The following is a 24,232-nucleotide window of genomic DNA, read 5'->3' on the forward strand; positions in this document are numbered from 1 at the left end:
ACCCATACTGACCTATCTGTAAACTCACATACAGACCCACACTGACCTATCTATCCACTCACATACAGACCCATACTGACCTATCTATCCACTCACATACAGACCCACACTGACCTATCTGTAAACTCACATACAGACCCATACTGACCTATCTATACACTCACATACAGACCCATACTGACCTATCTGTACACTCGCATACAGACCCATACTGACCTATCTATCCACTCACATACAGACCCACACTGACCTATCTATCCACTCACATACAGACCCATACTGACCTATCTATCCACTCACATACAGACCCATACTGACCTATCTATCCACTCACATACAGACCCATACTGACCTATCTATCCACTCACATACAGACCCACACTGACCTATCTATCCACTCACATACAGACCCACACTGACCTATCTCTCCACTCACATACAGACCCACACTGACCTATCTATCCACTCACATACAGACCCATACTGACCTATCTATCCACTCACATACAGACCCATACTGACCTATCAATCCACTTACATACATAAACTATCCTGAGGATCAGCTGTAGCAGTCTCATTATTAATGGTTCTATAGATCATTGCTCTCCAACTTACATGTAGTGAGATGATTATTTCTCATATAGCATGTTCGAGGGGCGGATAAAATTAAATTGATGTTATATAGTGACATCTATGGATGTCTGTGACTGTGTGCCATCCTTTAAATGACCACAATCGGCCCAATGGCCTCCAGTTGGACAGCCCTGCTATAGATTATCAATGTCTGGTACAGTAATTGCCTCAAAAATATTGGACACAAATGCCTAAAGCTGGCACAGTGCTGCGTCTCCTGCCTTTGCCGACTTGTTTTTCTTAAGGTATTCCCTTCCCGAACATTTTATAATGAGATTTTCTTTCTCCCAGATTTTATGCTTTTCACTGTGGATACTTTGGCATTCCACTTACCAAAATGGTATGTTGTCACTTCAAATCATGTGCTATGGTACAGGGCCACAAGAACATCCAAAACTGAGGGTGTTAACATGAAGTTGGTTGCCCCTTGGCTGCTACAACAGCCTCTACTTTTATGGGAAATCTTTGCTTTAATTTCCATCCAAGCAAACCCATTATTTACAGGCCTTGTTTTGTCCATGGGGTTGTTATTGTAAAAGCCTTCCTTTGACTTTTGCCACTAAGTAGAAAGCATGGAATTTTTAAATTATCTTTATACACTGTAGTTTTAGTGGAACCAGGGACTTGAGTTCAAGCCACAGAACACAGTCCTAGGCCATTTTCTCCTCTGGTGAACTTTACCATCAGTATTAGGTATTCCGCAGCTACAGTTCTTTTGGCATCTGCCTACCCCCAAACTGCCAGATGGCGAAATGCCATTTATTACTACTGAGAATTTGTTTCCACTACTCCAGAGTACAGTGTCAGTGACCTTTACACCACTCCAGCTGATGTTTGCCATGATGATGTTATGTTAGTTTGCCTGTAATGTGTATAGCTCTTAGGGCAGGGATACACAACCTTTATTACACGTGAGCAACAGTCAAATTAAAAAAGACTTGGAGAGCAACACAAGCACCATAAAAGTTCATGGATGTGCCAAATAAGGGCTGTGATTGGCTATTAGGCAGCCTCTATGCACACTATCAGCTTACAGGGGGCTTTATTTGGTAGTAAATCTTGTTTTTATTCAACCAAAACTTGCCCCCAAGTCAGGAATTCAAAAATAACTACCTGGTTTGGGGGCACTGAGAGCAACACCCATGGGGTTGGGGAGCAACATGTTGCCCCTGAGCCACTGGTTGGGGATCACTTTCTTAGGGTAAGGCCCTATCAGGTGGATTGTGAGGCTGACAATCCATCTGTAGGCTTAAAAGTTCTTCTCATTGTGCCTGCACTTGAAAGCATTGAATCCGCCCGGGGGCAGGCACACGCAGGCGATATCCGCTAACTAACGCTAAATTTGGTGTGAGTTGGCGAATATCAGCTACATGTGACTGTACCCGGACAGATTCAGTGCTTCTGGGTACAGGCAGCTTGTGTATAAGCGCCAATACGCTTCTGGAAACAGCTTGGAAATCAGTGTTCCGACTGAGGGCACATTATGAGGATTAAACTGACACATTTGGCCATACATTTTCTATTTTACCTAACCTGCACTTTACACATAGGTTACCAGATCATGTGAAAAAATATGGGACACTTCTATACAGGGCCGCCATCAGGGGGGCACAGGGGGTACGATCGTCCCGGGCCCGAGCTTTAAAGGGGGCCTGCGGCCCGTGCATGTGACGTCAGTACGCACGGGCGCAACCTTATAAAAGCAAAGTTGCGGCAGCGAGCCGCGGCATAAAGAGGAGGATAAAACTAAAGACAGGGCCCGGGCTTGAGGAAAGGGGGCCCGAGCTAAGGAAACTCTAGCGTGGCCGGGCCCCCTTTATAAAAGCACGGAAGTAGCAGAGAGCCGCGGCACATAGAGGAGGACATCGCCGGAGCTGGGTGCCAGGAAATGTAAGGTGCTTGGGGGCCCTGGGGGTAAGCTGAAGGTTACTTGGGGGCCCTGGGGGTAAGCTGAAGGATACTTGGGGGCCCTGGGGGTAAGCTGAAGGATACTTGGGGGCCCTGGGGGTAAGCTGAAGGATACTTGGGGGCCCTGGGGGAAGCTGAAGGATACTTGGGGGCCCTGGGGGGAAGCTGAAGGATACTTGGGGGCCCTGGGGGTAAGCTGAAGGATACTTGGGGGCCCTGGGGGGAAGCTGAAGGATACTTGGGGGCCCTGGGGGGAAGCTGAAGGATACTTGGGGGCCCTGGGGGTAAGCAGGAGGATGCTTTGAGGGGCCCTGGGGGAAGCAGGAGGATGCTTTGAGGGGCCCTGGGGGAAGCAGGAGGATGCTGGGGGTGCCCTAGGGGAAGCAGGAGGATGCTTGGGGGGGCAGGAGGATGCTTTGAGGGGCCTGGAGGGAAGCAGGAGGATGCTGGGGGTGCCCTGGGGGAAGCCGGAGGATGCTTGGGGGGGCAGGAGGATGGTTGGGTGGCCTTGGAAGAAACAGGAGGATGCTTGGGGGGAGCCGAAGGATGCGGAAGGAAGCAGCAGAGGGCAGGCCATAGTATGAGTAATTTGGGGGAAGCACCAATGTTTTAGGGGGCCCTGGGCTGGCCAGCATTGATTTAGGGGGTACCTGCCCTGGCACCAATGCAAAACGTAACCCCTGGCCACCAATGTTTTAGGGGGGCCCTGGCTACAAATGTCTGTATGTCCTTTGTATTGATGGGAGGGGTCACTGGGGGAGGGGCCATTGGGAGTGTGGGAGGAGGGGGGGCCCAGAAAATCTTGTTGTGAGGGGCCCCGTGATTTCTGATGGCGGCCCTGCTTCTATATAATCCTGCTAGAAGGACTGACTAGTTGTATTGAACTTAAAGGGGAACTTCGGCTTCTGAACCAAAGTTTGTTAAAGAGCCCCACTCAACACATAAACCCCTAATATACCTATCACTGTCATCTGCAGGGTCAGTCAACTACAGTTAGATTTTTTTGGAGTCTCAACGTAGCCAGCCAGATCAGCAGGGGAACAGGGTGCCAGGCTCAGGTAACTGTTCCAAATTATATCTAGTATAAATAAATCTAAAGCAACTGGACTTGTTAAGTAATCATTGAAGATGTTTCACTACTCATCCGAGCAGCTTCTTCAGTTCAACTGACTGGTATGGGAAGTCCTCAGCATATAAACTCTTCCACTAATCCAATCACAATGGCACTTTGTAACTCTTCAGAGAGGTGACACCTGAAACTCACAGAGGTGTGAATGCTGTGGAGTTACCTTGATAGGATTGCCAAAGTATCATGCAACTTATTGAAACAGGTGTTACTTGTTAGAGTTGCATGAATGGATCAGTCAGTTGAACTGAAGAAGCTGCTTGGATGAGTAGTGAAATGTTGCTTTAGATTTATTTATACTAGATATACCATGACCTGGAAGAATGAAAATCTTCGTAGTCATGTTCCAAATTATATTATTACATTAAAAATCATGAAAAGGCTGCATATTTTTTAAGTGATGTATATTGCAAAGTTGAAATTATTTTTAAAAAGTTGTGTTTGGGTGGTGTTCCCCTTTGAATGCTGTAGGTTTGCAATCAGTGCGGCCCAGCAACTTGCATGTATTTTAAATACACCTTCATATGAACGGGTAACCTTACTGTACACTCACTGACATGCAATGACATTCTGAAAGATAAGAAGCTGTATTTAAGTAGATACACTTTATCAAATAACTCATTGTTTTACAGCCTATAGTTTAATTACTGTTACAGTGGATACAAAATTCTTTTAGTCAGGGCTAATAAATAACTTCCAGAGAAAGAGGTATGGTGTATTTACAGTGTCCAATGTACACAAAGGATTATTTGTGTCACTGCTAAATGCTGTGCTTTAGACTTTGCTTAGTTACACTGAGAGACACTTGTTTTTTTCTATATAATACAAATATCCTTTGTATCTACTGTGGTACTATGTGATAAAATTGCCTAATAGGGGAAATAAAATTAGTTTAGGACATTGCACACACCTAGCAGCTGCCATTAGTAGATGGGGAGATTCCAGGGTTACCCTGTATGGGCAGCTTTCTACTGAAAATTTGGCAGTTTGTATTTTATGGCAGAAATTACAATCTTGTACTTAACATGCCAGGCCCGATGCTAAATCCTTGTCCAGACCTATCTACAAGTATTGGTGATCAAAACCCTCAAGCACCATTAATTGGCTAGGCTTATGGCATTGGAAGAACTGCATATACACGTAACTGCAATTTTCCCTAGATAAAGCTAAAAAGAACTACAATGCAGTCTCCATGAGTACAATGTAAAGTGCTATTAAAGGAGAAGGAAAGGCTAATAAAGAGTTAATCTCAAGCTGCAGGCATACCTTCAGTTCTCTCAATAGTGCCCTTAAGTCTCCCCATATTTCACCTGTTCAGAAGATCAGAAGCCAAACAGGAAGAAAAAATGCTGAGCTATATAAAGAAAGTTCCCATAATGCCTCACTCCTGCACAGACACCCCCCAGACCAAGTGAACATGCTCAGTTAGTTAGACTATGGGGGAGATTTATCAATCCACGGATGGTCCGATTGTTCGTTCGATTGGACCATTCGTGTTTTCTGCGACTTTTTCGTACCTTGCGTATTTTCACCAATTTTTTCGTTATTTTACATGACTTTTTCAGTGTGTGCGTTGAAAAAAACCCGACAAAATCGTATTGTCACAACGAGTACAAAAGTTTCGGATTCGTTCAAGCTTCGGTATTGGGCCAGGTTGGAGCTGCAGGGTGCCATTGAGTCCTATGGGAGACTTTCCTTGGGCCGGGTTGGAGCTGCAGAGTGCCATTGAGCCCTATGGGAGGCTTTCCTTGGGCCGGGTTGGAGCTGCAGAGTGCCATTGAGTCCTATGGGAGACTTTCCTTGGGCCGGGTTGGAGCTGCAGAGTGCCATTGAGCCCTATGGGAGACTTTCCTTGGGCCGGGTTGGAGCTGCAGAGTGCCATTGAGCCCTATGGGAGACTTTCCTTGGGCCGGGTTGGAGCTGCAGAGTGCCATTGAGCCCTATGGGAGACTTTCCTTGGGCCGGGTTGGAGCTGCAGAGTGCCATTGAGCCCTATGGGAGACATTCCTTGGGCCGGGTTGGAGCTGCAGAGTGCCATTGAGCCCTATGGGAGACATTCCTTGGGCCGGGTTGGAGCTGCAGAGTGCCATTGAGCCCTATGGGAGACTTTCCTTGGGCCGGGTTGGAGCTGCAGAGTGCCATTGAGAACTATGGGAGACTTTCCTTGGGCCGGGTTGGAGCTGCAGAGTGCCATTGAGCCCTATGGGAGACTTTCCTTGGGCCGGGTTGGAGCTGCAGAGTGCCAGTGAGCCCTATGGGAGACTTTCCTTGGGCCGGGTTGGAGCTGCAGAGTGCCATTGAGCCCTATGGGAGACTTTCCTTGGGCCGGGTTGGAGCTGCAGAGTGCCATTGAGCCCTATGGGAGACTTTCCTTGGGCCGGGTTGGAGCTGCAGAGTGCCATTGAGCCCTATGGGAGACTTTCCTTGGGCCGGGTTGGAGCTGCAGAGTGCCATTGAGTCCTATGGGAGGCTTCCAAAATCATGCACTAAGACTAAGAGGTTAGAGAGCTGAAAGCAGAAAGTAGTGTTCTGGCTATTATATTAGACATCTGCCCATTCCAACTAAAATGCAAACACAAAACACAAGTTGTACATTATGGCTTTATTTCTGCAACTAAAATTTTATAAAAATGTATTGATAAAAACATGGTCTCTCTTTTGAAAATAGGTACAGTAGTAAGTGCTTTGAACAGGCTTAGATGAAGAAATAGTTAAGTACGCTAAAGGTGGCCATATACAGGCAGATTAAAGCTTCTTTGGGTCCTTCAGACTGATCCGGCAGCTTATCTGCCCGTGTATTGGCCTTCCTACAGGCCTACTTAACTGATATCTGCCTGAAAATTGGGCAGATTTCAATCAGGCAAATTTGATTTCCCAATTGAATCAAGTACAGGTATGGGATCCCTTATCCGGAAACCCATTATCCAGAAAGCTCCGAATTACGGAAAGCCTGTCTCCCATAGACTCCATTTTAATCAAATAATTCAGAATTTTAAAACTGATTTCCTTTTTCTCTGTAGAAATAAAACAGTACCTTGTACTTGATCCCAACTAAGACATATATAATCCTTATTGGGGGCATAACAATCCTATTGGGTTTAATTAATGTTTTATTGATTTTTTAGTAGACTTAAGGTATGGAGATCCAAATTACGGAAAAACCCCTTATCCGGAATACCCTTGGTCCCGAGCATTCTGGATAATGGGTCCTATACCTGTACCACATCGGCCTAGGGCTAAACAATCGCATTAGCCTGATACTGCCCATCTTTAGCACCAAATGAGTGGATCTTATAATCTATGGCCACCTTTACTGTGTTTTCTAGTCTTTCAGCTTCTCTGGAACCTATCTAGGGACCCAGTTTGCTGGTGTGTGTCCATTTGTTTCCAGCAGAAGAGTTGGTTACTCATGCATAATCTCTTTTATTTTAGCGTAAAACATTAACTTCATCAACTTTGTCCATCTAGTATTGTTCAATTAGCCCTACAGTGCACCCACAGCCAACCTGCACTTTTATATTTTACCGAGGCTAGTGTACAGAAAATCAAATTCTATGTGGTCTTAATGGTGGTCTCTCACCTTTTATAATATTTGTGGGTCTTGAAAAATGTTCTTTCTGTAAATGTACTGGTTAGAAGGCTTTTCCCAAGCAAATTCAGACGAAGCAACTAGTTGACCCAGGTAAGTTAGGATCACTATATGGGACCTACCTTGATGTGTGCATAATGACCTTTCATGGCATTTTATGAACATAAATATGTGATATAATATGATCCCCTGTGTATGTTTGTAAAATGAATTAATGATAGGGGATAGTCAGGGAATCTGTGTTGGTCACCCCTTTTATTGTGAAAGTTAAGGTCTGCTAGAACAGCCAATCAATGTGGGTATTATGGGATGTCAGCTTGGACATCATTCAACTTATCATGTGGAAACCATCTGTACATGACAAATGCTACACAGGAAGGCTTATTTATCGATTTTCAAATGAATTTTAGAGTTTTTCAAAAAAATTTGAATAAACTCAAAGGGGCTGATTTACTAATCCACAAATCCGAATCCCGAATGGAAAAAAATCGAATTGGAAACGAACATTTTGCGACTTTTTCGTATTTTTTGCGATTTTTTCTGTCACTGTCGCGACTTTTTCGTAGCCGTTACGACTTGCGCGAATTGTCGCGACTTTTGCATAGCCATTATGACTTTCGTGAATTGTCGCGACTTTTGCATAGCCATTACGACTTTCGCATAGCCATTACGACTTTCGCGAATTGTCGCGACTTTTTCGTATTGAGCGCTCGAAAAATTCGCGACAATTCGCGAAAAAGTCGATCATTACGAAAAAACGCATTCGGACGCTTTTCGGACGTTCTTGGATTAGTAAATGTGCCCCAAAATGTTACCAAACTTGAACGTTTGTTTATTTATTAAAAAATGTAAATAATAAATCCTGATTGAATTAAACTGTGGGAAAAAAACTCAAATGCATCAAATTTGTATTCTCTCCATCATTTTCAATGGGTCTACAAAATCTCCAAAAAATGCACATATCTTGCCTAGGACAACTCCCATTGACTTCTACATGAGCTCACAAGGTTTTAGATGCCAAAGTTTTACAGTCAGATGTTTTGGATTTTTTTTTCGCTTAATAAAAACTTGAACATCGAGTTTTGGAAACCATAATTTGAATTTGGGAGTTTTTGTGCAAAAAAAAAATAAAATCGAATCATGGAAAAAATTTTGATTATACATTGATTAATCACCCCCTTAATTTTGCATTGTTTGCATAGTATTGCTAGCTGCTCAACAGGAAAAAGCTACACCAGATGGGGGCCACACTAGTTATTAATCATCCACATGGCCCTAAATGACTGTATATCAGTGATGCCCAACCAGTGGCTCGGGGGCAACATGTTGCTCCCCAACCCCTTGGGTGTTGCTCTCAGTGCCCCCAAACCAGGGAGTTATTTTTGAATTCCTGACTTGGGGGCAAGTTTTGGTTGAATAAAAACAAGATTTCCTACCAAATAAAGCCCCTGTAAGCTGATAGTGTGCATAGAGGCTGCCTAATAGCCAATCACAGCCCTTATTTGGCACCTCCATAAACTTTTATGGTGCTTGTGTTGCTCTCCAAGTCTTTTTACATTTGACTGTGTGAAGGTATCAGTCCCTTGGACCAATTTGGCAGTTTATCGGCCCGTGTAGGGGCAGAAACGACGGCCATAGCCGACCGATGTCTGGCCTAAAATTGGCCAGATATCGATCGGGCAGGTTAAAAGATTCAGTCGGATCGGGGACTGCATCGGCTTGTTGATGAGGCCCCCGAACCGACTGCCCCATTGCCGCCATTTTAATTTTATCGTTTAGCCCTAGGGCCAAACAAACGAATTAGCCTACATGTTCCCCAATATCACCCACCCTTAGATGGAGATTTCGGGTGAAGATCCACTTGCTTGGTGACCTCGCCAAGCGAGCAAATGTTCACGTGTATGGGCACCTTAAGTGTGACTGTGAGTAAGTATACACGCTCCTGTGAACCAGGTATCTTTAGGATTCAGTGCTCGGAGCTTTTAATCTGCTGTTTTCTTTGTGTTTCATCTACTTGAAAGCATCTAATTGCATTGACTCATTTTTATTTCAAACGAATTTAACAGAATGCAATGGTGAGGGATAGAAATGCCACCAGCATTGTGACTGTGCTAAATGCAAAGCAAGCAGTTAATTTAACTACTGTAATCAAAACATTTGAAAGGCAAATAAAAGTCCATAATGGATGTATTGTTTGTCTCGGATCAGGAATTTCGTTACTTGAAGCAACCATTGTTTTGTCCTACAAAGATCACATTACCAAGACTGACGAGAACATACTTCACACGCTGGAACCCGACTGAGAAACAAACAGCCATGGAAAAACTGCATTAAAAAAAGAGGGTTTATTCACATCTCCGAAGCTCATTATGCTGCTGTGGGAAATCAATGATTACCTGAACTTTGTCTTTTTTTGTCTCAGTGTACCTTGACCCCAGCAACTGTATATAAAGGCTCTGTAAAGACCCATTCTGCTTAGCAAATTCTGGTTTCAGCAACACCAACGTGACAAAGCAGTCAGGCGATCCCTCATTAGCCATGGAGGAAGATCCCAACTCAGTGGAATTAAAGCAGAAAGCCGGCCATGAAAATAATGGTTTTATTTCCGACCACGATGGGAAAGAGGAAGGGAAGCCTGAGAAAGTGGAAATTAGAAGGAACAGCAAAGAAGAGGATACCCATATCTACTCTGTAAGGATTGATGAAATCCCTGAAAACGCACCACCACTGAAGCCTTACGCCGGCATGCCAAAGGATGTTCTCCTTCAGTTCTCCAATCAGCCGTGCTACAGAATCGCTAGAGAAATTATCTTCTGGCTCATCATTGTCGCTACCCTAGCAATCATCGCCGCCACCATCGCAATCATAGCCATTTCTCCAAAGTGCCTCGACTGGTGGCAGCGTAGCCCTATATATCAAGTGTACCCAAAGTCATTCAAAGACAGCAACAATGATGGATCCGGGGACCTCAAAGGTAATCATCAGTTGTTATCTGTAAATTCACACTATTAATACATTGTCTTCATTGCTATTACAGCATATTGTTACAAGGGGTTATAAACTCAGCAAACAAATAGATACATAGGTCACTATAAAATGAATACAGGTATAGGACCCATTATCCAGAATGCTCAGGACCAAGGGTATTCCGGATAAGGGGTGTTTCCGTAATTTGGATCTCCATACCTTAAGTCTACTAAAAAATCAATTAAACATTAACATCCAATAGGATTGTTTTGCATCAGATAAGGATTATTTATAGCTTAGTTGGGATCAATTACAAGGTACTGTTTTATTATTACAGAGAAAAGGGAATCATTTAACCATTAAATAAACCCAATAGGGCTGTTCTGCCCCCAATAAGGGGTAATTATATCTTAGTTGGGATCAAGTACAGGTACTGTTTTATTATTACAGAGAAAAGGGAATCATTTAACCATTAAATAAACCCAATAGGGCTGTTCTGCCCCCAATAAGGGGTAATTATATCTTAGTTGGGATCAAGTACAGGTACTGTTTTACTATTACAGAGAAAAGGGAATCATTTAACCATTAAATAAACCCAATAGGACTGTTCTGCCCCCAATAAGGGGTAATTATATCTTAGTTGGGATCAAGTACAGGTACTGTTTTACTATTACAGAGAAAAGGGAATCATTTAACCATTAAATAAACCCAATAGGGCTGTTCTGCCCCCAATAAGGGGTAATTATATCTTAGTTGGGATCAAGTACAGGTACTGTTTTATTATTACAGAGAAAAGGGAATCATTTAACCATTAAATAAACCCAATAGGGCTGTTCTGCCCCCAATAAGGGGTAATTATATCTTAGTTTGGATCAAGTACAGGTACTGTTTTATTATTACAGAGAAAAGGGAATCATTTAACCATTAAATAAACCCAATAGGGCTGTTCTGCCCCCAATAAGGGGTAATTATATCTTAGTTTGGATCAAGTACAGGTACTGTTTTATTATTACAGAGAAAAGGGAATCATTTAACCATTAAATAAACCCAATAGGGCTGTTCTGCCCTCTCAATTCTGAATTATTTGATTAAAATGGAGTCTATGGGAGACGGGCTTTCTGTAAATCGGGGCTTTCTGGATAACGGTTTCAGGATATGGGATCCCATACCTGTACTTACTTATTGATAGGGAAGAGGCAATGCATGTTTTTATATTACCGGTAATGTATGCCTTTTTTTGCTTTTTATTGGAAAGCAGCAGTGATAAATGGAAAAAGTTCTAGGTCTAGTAACCCACAACCAACTGGATAATTGTTTTCCAGTAAATGCTCACTGCTGTTGCCATGGGTTACTAGACCTCTAGCAAACTTTGTACCTTTTATTATATTACCCCGTAAGTCTATCACATATATGATAGCCATGTGCAGCCTTCCGAATCTCTAACAAATATATTGAAAAGACCATGGGGCGTGTCTATAAAGTTTAACATGGTTTGTTAGAGTGGAACTCCAGAGCTTTCTATTCAATTGTACATATTTATGAAAGGTAAAAACAGAGGTCATTTAATAATAAGACCCACTTGGTTTACAAAAACAATTATGAATGTATGCTGCGAAGCATGAAAATTAGATACTGGGAAAGTTAATGAAAATGTTGCCAGGAACTCCAGCAGCTGGAGCCACAATTGTCAGCTAAGATATTTGCTTAGAGAAAGCTGCAGGGCATGGTGACATTTATTGTTTCTGGAAATATTTTGGCATGCCAGTCTGCACCGCTGGCCATTAGCCATGCCATAAATACGATATACTGGGAGAATGAATCTTAGCTGAGACCTCAGCAGTGACACACGGCCAGCCAAAGGCTAAACTTAGTTGCAAGCTACATCAGATATGGCCACATTGAGTGACTTGTTGAGTGTTGCAAGTGTCAATTGTGAGTAATGGATGGTGCATTAACTTTGTGATGTGTAAACAGAGTGCAGGGAGCACAACCAGGGCATGAGCTGTGATCTCTCATAGGCTACAATCTCCATATACTGTATTACTGGCCAAGCTCACTTTCCATTTGTAGCTTGCTCCTCAGCAAAACAGTCAATATACAATAGGACTTGGTTGCTTATTTGGACCCAGCTTAATTGCTGGAGTGTTTTAAACAAAAGTTGTGCTATAGAACACCAATGACAATGTCCAGTTATGGACTTATCCAGAGTATCGGCCATAAAGCAAGATTGAACTGCTACTGCTAAGTAAATCAGTTTCCCATGACTACAGATGTTGCAAGTGAGTTTGAGGAGCAAATGCAAATTGTCTATCTTGTATGATAGTACCCTCTTAACATATTTTTTGGGGGGTCCCCTGGTGATCACTTCTTCCTCTGAATCCCCATTTTGGTCAATTACAGGAGTACAAGAAAAAATCGATCACTTTATTTATCTTGATGTAAAAAACATATGGGTTGCGCCTTTCTACAAGTCATCCCTAAAAGATTTCAATTATGCGGTTGATGACCACATGGAGGTTGACCCTACATTTGGGACCATGGCAGACTTTGACAGCATGATCTCGGCAATGCACGATAAAGGTGAGCTTCTCCGGATACAGTACGTGCCAAAACCAACCAAAAGGTCTGTGCTTTTAGTTTAACTGCTGCTATTTCCCTTTCTTTACTAGGCTTAAAACTAATAATTGACCTAATCCCGAATCACACAAGCAATAAGCACAAGTGGTTTCAACTGAGTAGGAATCGTACTGATAAATACACGGATTACTACATTTGGCATGACTGTGCGCAAGTTGGTGGTGTAAGGGTACCTCCAAATAACTGGGTAAGCGCCAATATTTTCCATTATCAATGGCTGTCTGAGAGAGCATTTAGAATTTGTGCCTTATTAAGCTATTGACATAATGGGCCCTTGACCCAGTAGGCTCTGGTTCCATCATGTTGGGTTTCTTGGGGGGGTCACATTCCATTGTTTTTTTTATGTCAGGTAGAAAATGGCATTTGACATCTATGGGATTGGATAACTGTGGGTACCTGGGGAACAAGAAAACTAAATGTGACATTATTAGATAAAATATACATTGGAAATGGTTACACTGTGGCCCTGTATGGCCCAGTAGGGTCTGCAGACTATGGTTTCCTGGTTACTTTTGCTTATTCCATTGATAATGTATTCTCCGTTAATATCATTTTACAGGTCAGTGTTTATGGAGATAGTGCATGGGAGTATGATGTTACCAGAAACCAATGTTACTTGCATCAGTTTCGGAAGGAGCAGCCAGATTTGAATTTCAACAATCCAGATGTACACGAAGAAATTTTAGTGAGTAGTGTCTAAATAGCCATGTAAGATGTATGTAGTCAGAACAACTGGCCGGCACCTTTCCCTCTCCTTGCACCTCACACTTCTTATAAATAAGTCAGTAGTTCATAAAAGTGCACTGCGCATTGTTGTAGTTTATATTACATGTTCATAGACAAAATTATATCAAAATTATGATATACAAATAGCATTGGTGCTCAATGGGAAATGGGTTGGCCAGATCTGGCCGTTGGGCTACTATTTCAACAGCCCTGATTATACTTATTACCTTTACTTTGGTGGATAAGCTGCCAACTTAAATCTGCCTGTGTATGGCCAGCTTTAGGCTAATGACACACAGGGACTTCTTTCTTGCCTGCACCTGGAATCAGTCAGGCCGGGTACAGGTACATGTGGCGGATATTGGCGCGGTAATGTGTGAGCATGCATTTTTGCTCCAAAATCCTCCGCGTGTGCCTGCACCCAGGCTGAAGCAGTGTTTTCAGGGCAGGCAAGTAATAAGGCAGATTCCAGCATAGCGGCTGATTCTTGGCCTGCGTTTTCCTGCAGGCTGACAGTGTACCTTGTGGGGCCTTACCCTTACTGAATCTCACTGCTACTGTATCTGTAAGGACGTTGTTTATCACTTTAGTGTGTTATTAACTTTGTTAAACCAGCACTGCTGGACCTGAGGAGAGAATCTGAAGCTGTTGTAAAGAAATAAATTGCTAGTCCAAATAAAACAACTATCAGCTGATACATTAGTAATCTTTTAACTGCATTCTGCACGACTAAAGTTTATGCCACATGTGGCGGATTCTCGGCTTGCGGATAAACACATTCCAAAAATCAGCACTTTTCTGTGTCTGCACCTAGAGCCACTGTGTTAGCCTGGGTGCAGGCCCACGGCACGGGTTTTAGCTCCAAAGAGCCAAAATGTGCTCCGTGTGCCTGCACTTGGGATAACACAATGGCTCTGGGTGCAGACACAGGGAAAGGCTAATGCCTGCGTAGGGGCTGATTCTTGGCCTTCGTTTATCTGCAAACACATGGCAGTAATTCAAATACAGCGGCAAATCCATGTATAACTACCTCCAAGAACACATGGAAGTACCAGTTCTATGTATACTGTAAAATCTCCTTCCTGTGCTTTGTATGAAATCCATTGCAGTAGGTTGGCAGAAGCTTAGCCCCATCCCAACCTTCCTTAGAATCCACACATGCTTTTAACTGCATTTAAGATGCCAAAATGTATTACAAAAAACATACAAGTATTATCTAATGTCCAATAAATGTATTTAGAGTCCCAGGCAAAAGTCTTCAGCGCTGGGTCAGCTTTTGCTTCTCTGGTACTTGGAGGAGGAGGCCCTGTGACTGGTTCGGTCTATTTGTTTTTGGCAAACTAAAAGTGGCCATACACAGGCAGGTTTTAACTGCCGATTCTCCTTAAAGGAACAGTAACATCGAAATATGAAAGCATATTAAAGTAATTACAATATGATGCACTGTTACCCTGCACTGGTATAACTGGTGTGTTTGCCTCAGAAAGACTATTATAGTTTATATAAGTAAGCTGCTGTGTAGCCATGGGGGCAGCCATTCGAATGAGAAAAGGCACAGGTTACTTAGCAGATAACAGATAAAACACTATTGTATTCTACAGAGTTTATTTGTTATCTGCTATGTAACCTGTGCCTTTTCTCCTTTATTCCAGCTTGAATGGCTGCCCCCATGGCTACACAGCAGCTTATTATATAAACTATAGGAGTGTTACTCTAGCAAATACACAACTTTACCTGTGCAGGGCAACAGTACATTACATTTTAATTACTTTAAAACACTTTCATATTTTGGTGTTACTGTTCCTTTAAGACTGACTCAGCAGCCTATCTGCTCATGTATGGGGCCCCCGACAGGCCTCCTGACCAAAATCTGGCCAATATTTCTATCCCCTTCATTGCAATGTGATCATTTGGCCCTAGGGTCAAACGATCACATTACCACGATATCGCCCATCCGAGGTGGGCACATCGAGGGAAAGATTTGCTTGTTTGGTGACCTTGCCAAACGAGCAATTTTTTGGAAGAATTTTTGTCTTCAGAATTTCTATTTCCCATGTTTCTATTTCATTTTTCAAAAAATGTGCATTTCTGTCTATAGTTTGACATTCGAGGGTCTTTGCATTTCTTGTATCTTGAGTCTCCTTCACAAATCTAATAGTTCCCACCTATCATTAGCAAGGAGTGATGGTTCTGGCAGAACCGCAGCAGCCTTATCTGAGAGAGGTTAATAAGTTCACCCTTCAGCTTGTTAAGCAGTTATGTCAATAACTTCTCCAACTGTGGAACTTTACACTTGATGGCTTTTGCATGAAGCCGTAATTACGACCCGTCATTCTGTTAACGTTAATGACAAGTTGTCCAAGGAACCTTTGAAACTATAAAAATTGTTCAGATTCATAATTATTAACTAAGTCATGAGAATGACACCGATTGTCTGTCTCTGCAAATTATCATTTATTACCTTGAAATCAAGTATTGATTAAAGGTTATGAGCAAAGTTGCACTGCACCACCTTTTCCAAGAAGGAATCATGGAAATAACTCTTCAGGCGCCGCTAGTTTTTGGCACAGGTAATGAACAGATTTACCTATGCAAGGTAGAAAATTACATGTTTGTTTACCCACAATACAGTGCTCTCCACCCAGGATTCTACATAATTGAAGTGGAAGCAACAAAAAATGCGGTGCAAGTATAGGAGTGCCACCTGTGTTCTAGGGATGCACTAAATCCAGGATTTGGTTCCGGATTTGGCCAAGATTCAGCTTTATTCAGCTGGATTCAGATTTGGCTAAATCCACACTCCTGGCTGAACCGAATCCGAACCCTTAAGATCACATGGCTTTTTGTCACATAAACATGGAAGTTTAAATTTTTTCTCGCTTTCATCCTTCTTTTTCTGTCATTAATTAGATCCAGTAATTTGGATCTTCATACCTTAAGTCTACTAAAAAAACAATAAAACATTAATTAAACCCAATAGGATTGTTTTGCATCCAATAAGGGGTAATTATATCTTAGTTGGGGATCAAGTACAGGTACTGTTTTATTATTACAGAGAAAGGGGAATCATTTAACCATGAAATAAACCCAATAGGGCTGTTCTGCCCCCAATAAGGGGTAATTATATCTTAGTTGGGATCAAGTACAGGTATTGTTTTATTATTACAGAGAAAAGGGAATCATTTAACCATGAAATAAACCCAATAGGGCTGTTCTGCCCCCAATAAGGGGTAATTATATCTTAGTTGGGATCAAGTACAGGTACTGTTTTATTATTACAGAGAAAAGGGAATCATTTAACCATTAAATAAACCCAATAGGGCTGTTCTGCCCCCAATAAGGGGTAATTATATCTTAGTTGGGATCAAGTACAGGTACTGTTTATTATTACAGAGAAAAGGGAATCATTTAACCATTAAATAAACCCAATAGGGCTGTTCTGCCCCCAATAAGGGGTAATTATATCTTAGTTGGGATCAAGTACAGGTACTGTTTTATTATTACAGAGAAAAGGGAATCATTTAACCATTAAATAAACCCAATAGGACTGTTCTGCCCCCAATAAGGGGTAATTATATCTTAGTTGGGATCAAGTACAGGTACTGTTTTATTATTACAGAGAAAAGGGAATCATTTAACCATTAAATAAACCCAATAGGGCTGTTCTGCCCCAATAAGGGGTAATTATATCTTATTTGGGATCAGGTACAGGTGCTGTTTTATTTCACGGACTTTCCATAATTCTGAGCTTTCTGGATAACAGGTTTCCGGATAACGGATCCCATACCTGTATAGAGAAATGTTCATAAACATATCTTGCATTAGTAAATGAGCCCTCATGATGTACTTATCTTTAAGCCATATGGTGTGTTAGTTTATCTAAATGGTAGGTTTTTTGGTCCAATGGAAAACATGGAAACTTACAGATAATGCAGTTGTATTTATATATTAATTTTTTATTCCATAGAATATAATCAAATTCTGGCTGGGGAAAGGCGTCGATGGATTCACCATAAATTCTGCCAAATTTATTTTAGAAGCCGAACATTTTAGAGATGAACCTCAGGTTAACAAACTACAAGACCCAGTAAGTATACAGTAATTATTTTTGAATCCACATGGGGTTTTGTAACGGGGTTGACTAATGGAATACATATACTTATGGCAATGGCTTTTTTGTATAGTCAAGATCAGTCTATCAATTAGCCTGATCTTTTGTTTTATGTGTGTTGGTTTAGGTGTGTTGATTCTTTGGTCAGTTTGGTCAGCCAGACCTTAATAATCAAGGGTAAGAACAAATGTAGACCTTATTGATATTTGAATGATTCTAGACAGATATTGTAGGGGAATAAACATTGCTTCAGCCCCATACAGACGCTAATGGTCTGCCAGTTAATTGAAGAAAGGCCAAATTGGAAGGAAATATTTGACTTGTACCTGAATCATTCTTTAGAAAAGAAAACAATAGCTTATAGCAACATATTGGGAAACAAAAATTGAATACCTTAACTCTGGCTTAAGTAGATATACAGCATGGAAGCCTTACGCTCAGAAGTACAATAAATAGTACCTATTTCAGAAGGGGGAGACCTAGTCCTGTCTAAAGGTTCCTCTGTTTACGAATATCAAAGTAATTGTTGTATGTTTACATTTTAGGCCACAATTTCAAACTATGCTGAACTTTTCCACGACTATACAACCACACAGGTTGGGATGCACGACATCATTCGTAACTTCCGCCAAACCATTAATAAATATAGCAGAGAACCGGGACGGTACAGGTAAATCCTATTGGTGCTTACAGCATTTTGCATTGGCAGAGGAACCAGAAATCTAAAAACATGTTAATGATTTCATAATTTAAATTTCACAAGCAAAATATATATATATATTCTGAGGTCCTTATCTAGGTTTATAAGGAGTTTGTGGTCAGAGTTGGCCTTATGCTGAATGAACCTATTGTGCCTTGGGCAGGTAATCACGGGACCCTTTATTATTAAGATAGCAGGGCCCTCCCCTGATCACCTAGACTCCCCAAGAGTGGTGGGCCCTGGCTACAAGTAAAATGGGGCCCTAGTGAATAAAACATCCCTTGCATGTAGATACTTGCCTTGATCTGGGCACAACAAATGAATTGCACTTTTCCATCTTGGGGTTCTTGACTGCAGCACCCTCTCCTTGATGGCCTTGCCATGGCATGGCACACACACTGGCATACCTCCCAACACCAGCTGCCCCCCATGGGGTACTTATCTGCAATATGTGACTTTGATGTCACTTCATATTGTTTAAATCACAGCCATCTGAAGAATAGAGTTACTGGGGATTTCTAGAGATAAAATTTGAGCATGGCATGAAATTCTTGGGGGACAGACTGTGTCATGAAATACTGGGGGCCAATGGCACAAGGGAGAGAGGTAAACAGCATAGCCAACATCAGAGAGGGAGAAACAGTCATCATTAGCCTGCCTAGCCCTAGAGCCCCTGTGACCTGCCAGCCAAAAAACACCCAGTCTAGGGGGCACCACTACAATGGTCTAGATTGGGCCCTGCAGTAGAGACGGGCCCTGGTAAGGCTACCAGTGAGACATATTAAGTTAAGGCACAGTTAAGATCAAAAGCTCCGTCATAGAAGGTTAGACAAATAAAAGTAAAATAAATATATCTATAAGGCAAATCATTAGTGGGGGATATATATAAATTGACGTCCTCCTTGCACAATATTATTTATTGACTTTCACTTTGACCTTGTTCAGGTTTATGGGTACAGAATCCAACGATCAGCCGGCTATTGACAAAACAATGCTGTATTATGGAAACTCCTTCATTCAGGAAGCCGACTTTCCACTCAACTCCTACCTGTTGGATCTAAGTAGGACAAACTTAAATGGCTTGTCTATATTTTCCAACGTGGACCTGTGGATGAAATCCATGCCATCGGGAAAGTGGCCCAGCTGGATGGTAAAACTATAAATACACTTCATTCTAGAGTCTGACTAAAAAACAAATTTCACTTATAAAACCAGATGGCAGAATTCTTCTTTGTAAGGCCTTTTTATTTAGAATAATCTGCATCCGGTCATGTCTCTTTGATTAGGTGGGAGGCCCCAGCTACTCTCGCATTTCATCTCGTGTTGGGAGACAATATATCAATGTGATGAATATGCTCCTTCTGACCCTTCCTGGTACCCCTACAACTTACTATGGTGAGGAACTGGGAATGGAGGACGGCTCGCCAAATGTCGACACAGACAAGCCTGAAGAATACAACCCAGTAAGTAACAGGGAATGAATTTATTATAAAGGAAACCATGTTGCCAACTGAATTATATCAGAATCTTGCATAAAAGCAGAGCTTCCCATATCAATAACCAAAAATGCTCAAAGTAGAGTCCTGTGGGGGAATCTGGTAGACCCTTGCCTAACCTGGACTCTCCCACCACAAATCCAACCTGGACCTGCTGGCCCACAAATCACCATCTTCCCTTGGCTATCCAAACTGTCTAGAATGCAAATTGTTTAACTTTCTGACCCACCCCCTGTGAGACCCAAAAGTCACATCTGGACAGATTGGCAAACATGGTTTTTTGTTCCTACAACTAAACAGCCCCCATGCCACCCAACTACCCCGCCTAATTCCCCCTTTTTCCCCCCTACCGCTTATATTCCCTTTTCCTTCATTTTAGGTGGAATACCCAGAAAAGACCCCCATGCAGTGGGATTCCAGTGAAAATGCTGGCTTCAGTGGTGCTAACAAAACATGGCTTTCAATCAATCCAGACTACGAGGCAGTTAATGTTGAAGTAAGTACCCACATTCCCTTATCATAATGTGTTTGCCACTAATAGTCCAGGGCCTATTTATCCATAGAAACATGGCCTAATACAGTATAAAACAGTTGTCAAAATGTTGTCTTCAAAATAAAATGATACAGAAATCCAGTTCCTGGGATATTTCAGTTACTTTCAGTTACTTAGTTTGGTTTTTGTAAGAAAACAGGGCTGTCCAATTGGTGGCCAGCTGAGCAGAAGAGTTCCTACAAAGGGTTTTTATGGTGCAAAAGGGCATAGGCTCCTTTGGATGACATCAGAATTTTAATATGATCAAGCCCTTGAACGTGCAGTATAAGAAATATTCAGAAATATCAAAAGAATTGCACACCCAAATTTATATGTAAAGTACCAAAAGGTAATAATTCATTAGTAATAAATTACATAGTAAAAAGTAACCTATGTGTTTTGACCATACAGGGTCGGACTGGGCTGGCTGGACTCAATCCTCATGGGGCCAAACCTGCCGACCCAAGCCTGCTCCCCAGCTCCCCTGCCAGCCACTCCCCCTCCCTTGCCTGAGCGACTCCCTCTCCCCCACCTGAGCCAACTCCCCAACAATTAAAAGGAATGCGGCTGGATGGGGGTGGTGGCAGACATTAGGAGGAGGGCCCTGAGGTGGCAGCCCGGTGGGACCCTACACTCCAGTTCATCAGGGAAAAAAAAGAATTAAAAGCAGAAAGAGCAATTTTACAGCCTTAGAATAAATACCTGTAATCATCAACTGCTTTACTACACTGTGATGTATCTTATATCACACGCCATCTAATATTGCATTAAAACAGTTTACAAATACAGTTATTTATTCTCTGGCTGTACAATTGCTCTTTCTACCTTTTTTATCTTTATTGCCCCAGATGAAGACCATTTTATGGTTGGTAATAACGAATTACTAAGAAATTATCTTAATGGGTTGCTTAATGGGCCTTCTCCTGAGGATTAGCACCCCACCCCAATTACACTTGGATATGTGCTCACCATATACAATGTTGGGGTAAAGGAGACGATACACATTACAATTACTTTCCCATGACCATTGGGAATAATGCCTGATTGATAAAATGGCCAATATCCAAGCCTTTGCTGATATCAGTCGCCTCGTCTTCCACCATAAACGCACCAATTATATGTAACTTTGTTTTGTATAATAATATGGGTGCGTGTATGGCCACCTTAAAAAATATTCAACCCAATGTGGAAAATGTCAATCATCTTCCCATAGGAAGAAACTGAGTATACCTTTGTTCTGTAGGATGAAAAAGAATTTAGCAGAGTTGGGTTGGAACAGAGTTTTCATAAACGTTTGCACTAGAAAGTAACATTTCTTTGTATATAAAAGGAAAGGAGTCAAAGTGACTTAAATGAGTTGGAATTTGTATTCTTGGGGACCCAAAATAAACAGGTTTCTCCTAGGCTTTTGCAATAAGTATTTCCACCCATAACATCCTAAATAAAGCAAGGTTTTCCTTCTCCCAGGCACAAAAGAACGAACAGTATTCAACCCTAAATTTGTATCGGGAGTTAAACAATCTTCGAAACAACGAACTGCCCCTTCACAGGGGATGGTTGTGCTACACGTGGAGCGATTTGAATGTTTTCGCATACGTGAGGGAACTTGATGGACTCAACAAAGTCTTCATGATGGTCCTCAACTTTGGAGGCGCATCGACCATAAACATGAGGCAGGAAGTGCCGGATCTTCCCGCCGAAGCAAAAATCCGATTAAGCACAGACGGTTCTAGGGTGGGGAAAGCAGTAAACACAGGCAGCATTGAGACAAAGCCTGGGGAAGGACTAATACTGGAATACAAGACAAACAAACCAGTACATGTCAAAGAAGCCTTCAAGGATAAATGCTTCATTTCTCAGAAAGCTTGCTACACCAGCGCCTTCGATTTGCTTTATAGCAGCTGCTGAATTTTTTAGAGAACATTATGTCTGCAGATTTTAATAGAAATGGGGGAAAATGTCAATTTTTTATGATGAAATAAAACAATCCACATTCCCATTATTAATAATGTTTTATTCTCTGCTGTAACAATGATGGGAAAGTCTCGACTGACTTCTCAACAAGTGCTAAAGCTTTTACATGGAACGGTCGGCATAATGAAGAGATTATTCACTCGAGACAATAAGTTTAATGTGTAACTAGGTCTCACATTTATTGGCTGACATTCACTTACTAACAAGTGTTAAATACTGTCAGAGTGGCGCTCATAATATTAGTGGAAATTGGGCAACTTCTCATGGGACTTTAAAAATATGCAATTAATAGACAGGAGGAGATTTATCCGCTGTCAGGTTTGTTTGTTTTTTCCCCCACGATTCAAGTTTTTTTATGCTAAAAAAGTTGAATGTGAGTTATGGTTCAAAAACGCAGATGTAAAATCCCCGAAAACGCAAATGTAAAGATTCGCCATCTTGTGAGTTTCTCAAGAAGTCAATGGGAGTTGTCACAGGCAAAGTCAAGAATTATTTTCAATTAGAGATTTTCGAGTCTGTAAACTCGAAAATTTTGCATTCGATAAGCAAGTTTATTCAATTTAGAAAAGCACGAATTCACAAATCTGAGAATTGATTAAATAAGCCCTTAAATAGTAATGGATAAAGGGCAACCTACAGCCAACAAGATGTCAGACTAGAATTCCTAATGGCGTAGGCTGTTGATGAACATTCTATTGACTTTAGGTTAATGCCAGACGAAGCGCTTTTCTGCCCTACGCCTCCTACATGTGCCTGCACCTGAATGAATAGAATACGCTTGGGTGCAGGCACATGTAGCCGAAATACGCATAAAAACACAAGACTTTCAAACTCTCGCGTTTTTATGCGTATTTCTGCTACATGTGCCTGCACCCGCGCGTATCTCATTCATTCAAGTGCAGGCACAAGTAGGAGGCGTAGGGCAGAAAAGTGACTCGTCTGGCATTAACCTAAAGTCAATAGAATGTTCATCAACAGCCTACGCCGCTTGCCGAAAATATCCGCCCTACACCTTGTCTGGCATAAGCCTAAGAGGTCATTTACTTACAGCAGGGCAGTGAGGTAAGTGCAGTTTTGAGAGCAATCACCTTTTCCTCACAATGTAGAACTTTGACTCATGATTCCTTCCAAATTTTGGTTGCCAGGGGGAGGTGTTTCCAGTGACAGAGGCCACTGTAGGAACCCTACTAACTGCCAAGTTTGGAGGTGATAGTGGCTCCATGGTTTGCCTGTATCAATAGGCGCAACATTGTTTGAACTTTAACAGGAGAAAAGAATCAGTGCCGGGCACAAACATACAGAAGTGCAAGAAGCACATGTTGACGCATGTACCTTTAGCAAATGGGATTTTTGTGCAACTGACTGCTGGGAAATTTCAGGCTTGCAACTGTGGTGCGCTAAGTGAATGACCTCTTTAGTGTTGCTACCACACCCCTTTAAAAGGCACATATCAGAAGGATGTCTATAGAGAATCAGCAATGCATCTAGATGCAGAGTACAAGGTTGTGCAGAAACTGCTTCAATATAAAACTTGTACCCCAAGTAACTGCTACTGTGCAACACTGAGGATTTTATATGTATCAGGTTTAAATGGGTGAGGCTGATGGCACACGTGGCAAAAATGCCAATCCGCTCCTACTGCCATTAGCCTACAAAGCAAAGCTAAACATTGATTAAGCATCTCTAAAGTTGGCCATACAAGCCCAGATTCAGTCAGGCAGTTTGGCCAATGGATATCAGGGATGGATAACAGCCCTTGGGCACAAACACTAAGATCCAGGAACATCTGCCCAGCAAGAATCTTTTACTGTTTACAGCCATCTATTCAACTGG

General features: G+C 42.0%; 1 protein-coding gene across 1 annotated transcript; it reads left to right on the top strand.

Annotated features, from left to right (window-relative positions):
- Nucleotides 1–9,579: 9,579 nt before the first annotated feature.
- On the top strand, nt 9,580–22,427 carry slc3a1 (solute carrier family 3 (amino acid transporter heavy chain), member 1). Its single transcript, NM_001079435.1, has 10 exons — nt 9,580–10,230; nt 12,624–12,803; nt 12,893–13,047; nt 13,420–13,545; nt 17,554–17,673; nt 18,243–18,367; nt 19,343–19,547; nt 19,684–19,860; nt 20,273–20,389; nt 21,893–22,427. Exons 1-10 carry the CDS (start codon nt 9,795–9,797, stop codon nt 22,331–22,333), a joined length of 2,082 nt encoding a protein of 693 aa, NP_001072903.1. The 5' UTR covers nt 9,580–9,794; the 3' UTR covers nt 22,334–22,427.
- Nucleotides 22,428–24,232: the final 1,805 nt, after the last annotated feature.

Source organism: Xenopus tropicalis, chromosome 5 (genome assembly GCF_000004195.4).
Source record: "Xenopus tropicalis strain Nigerian chromosome 5, UCB_Xtro_10.0, whole genome shotgun sequence".
NCBI classification, from domain to species: Eukaryota; Metazoa; Chordata; class Amphibia; order Anura; family Pipidae; genus Xenopus; species Xenopus tropicalis.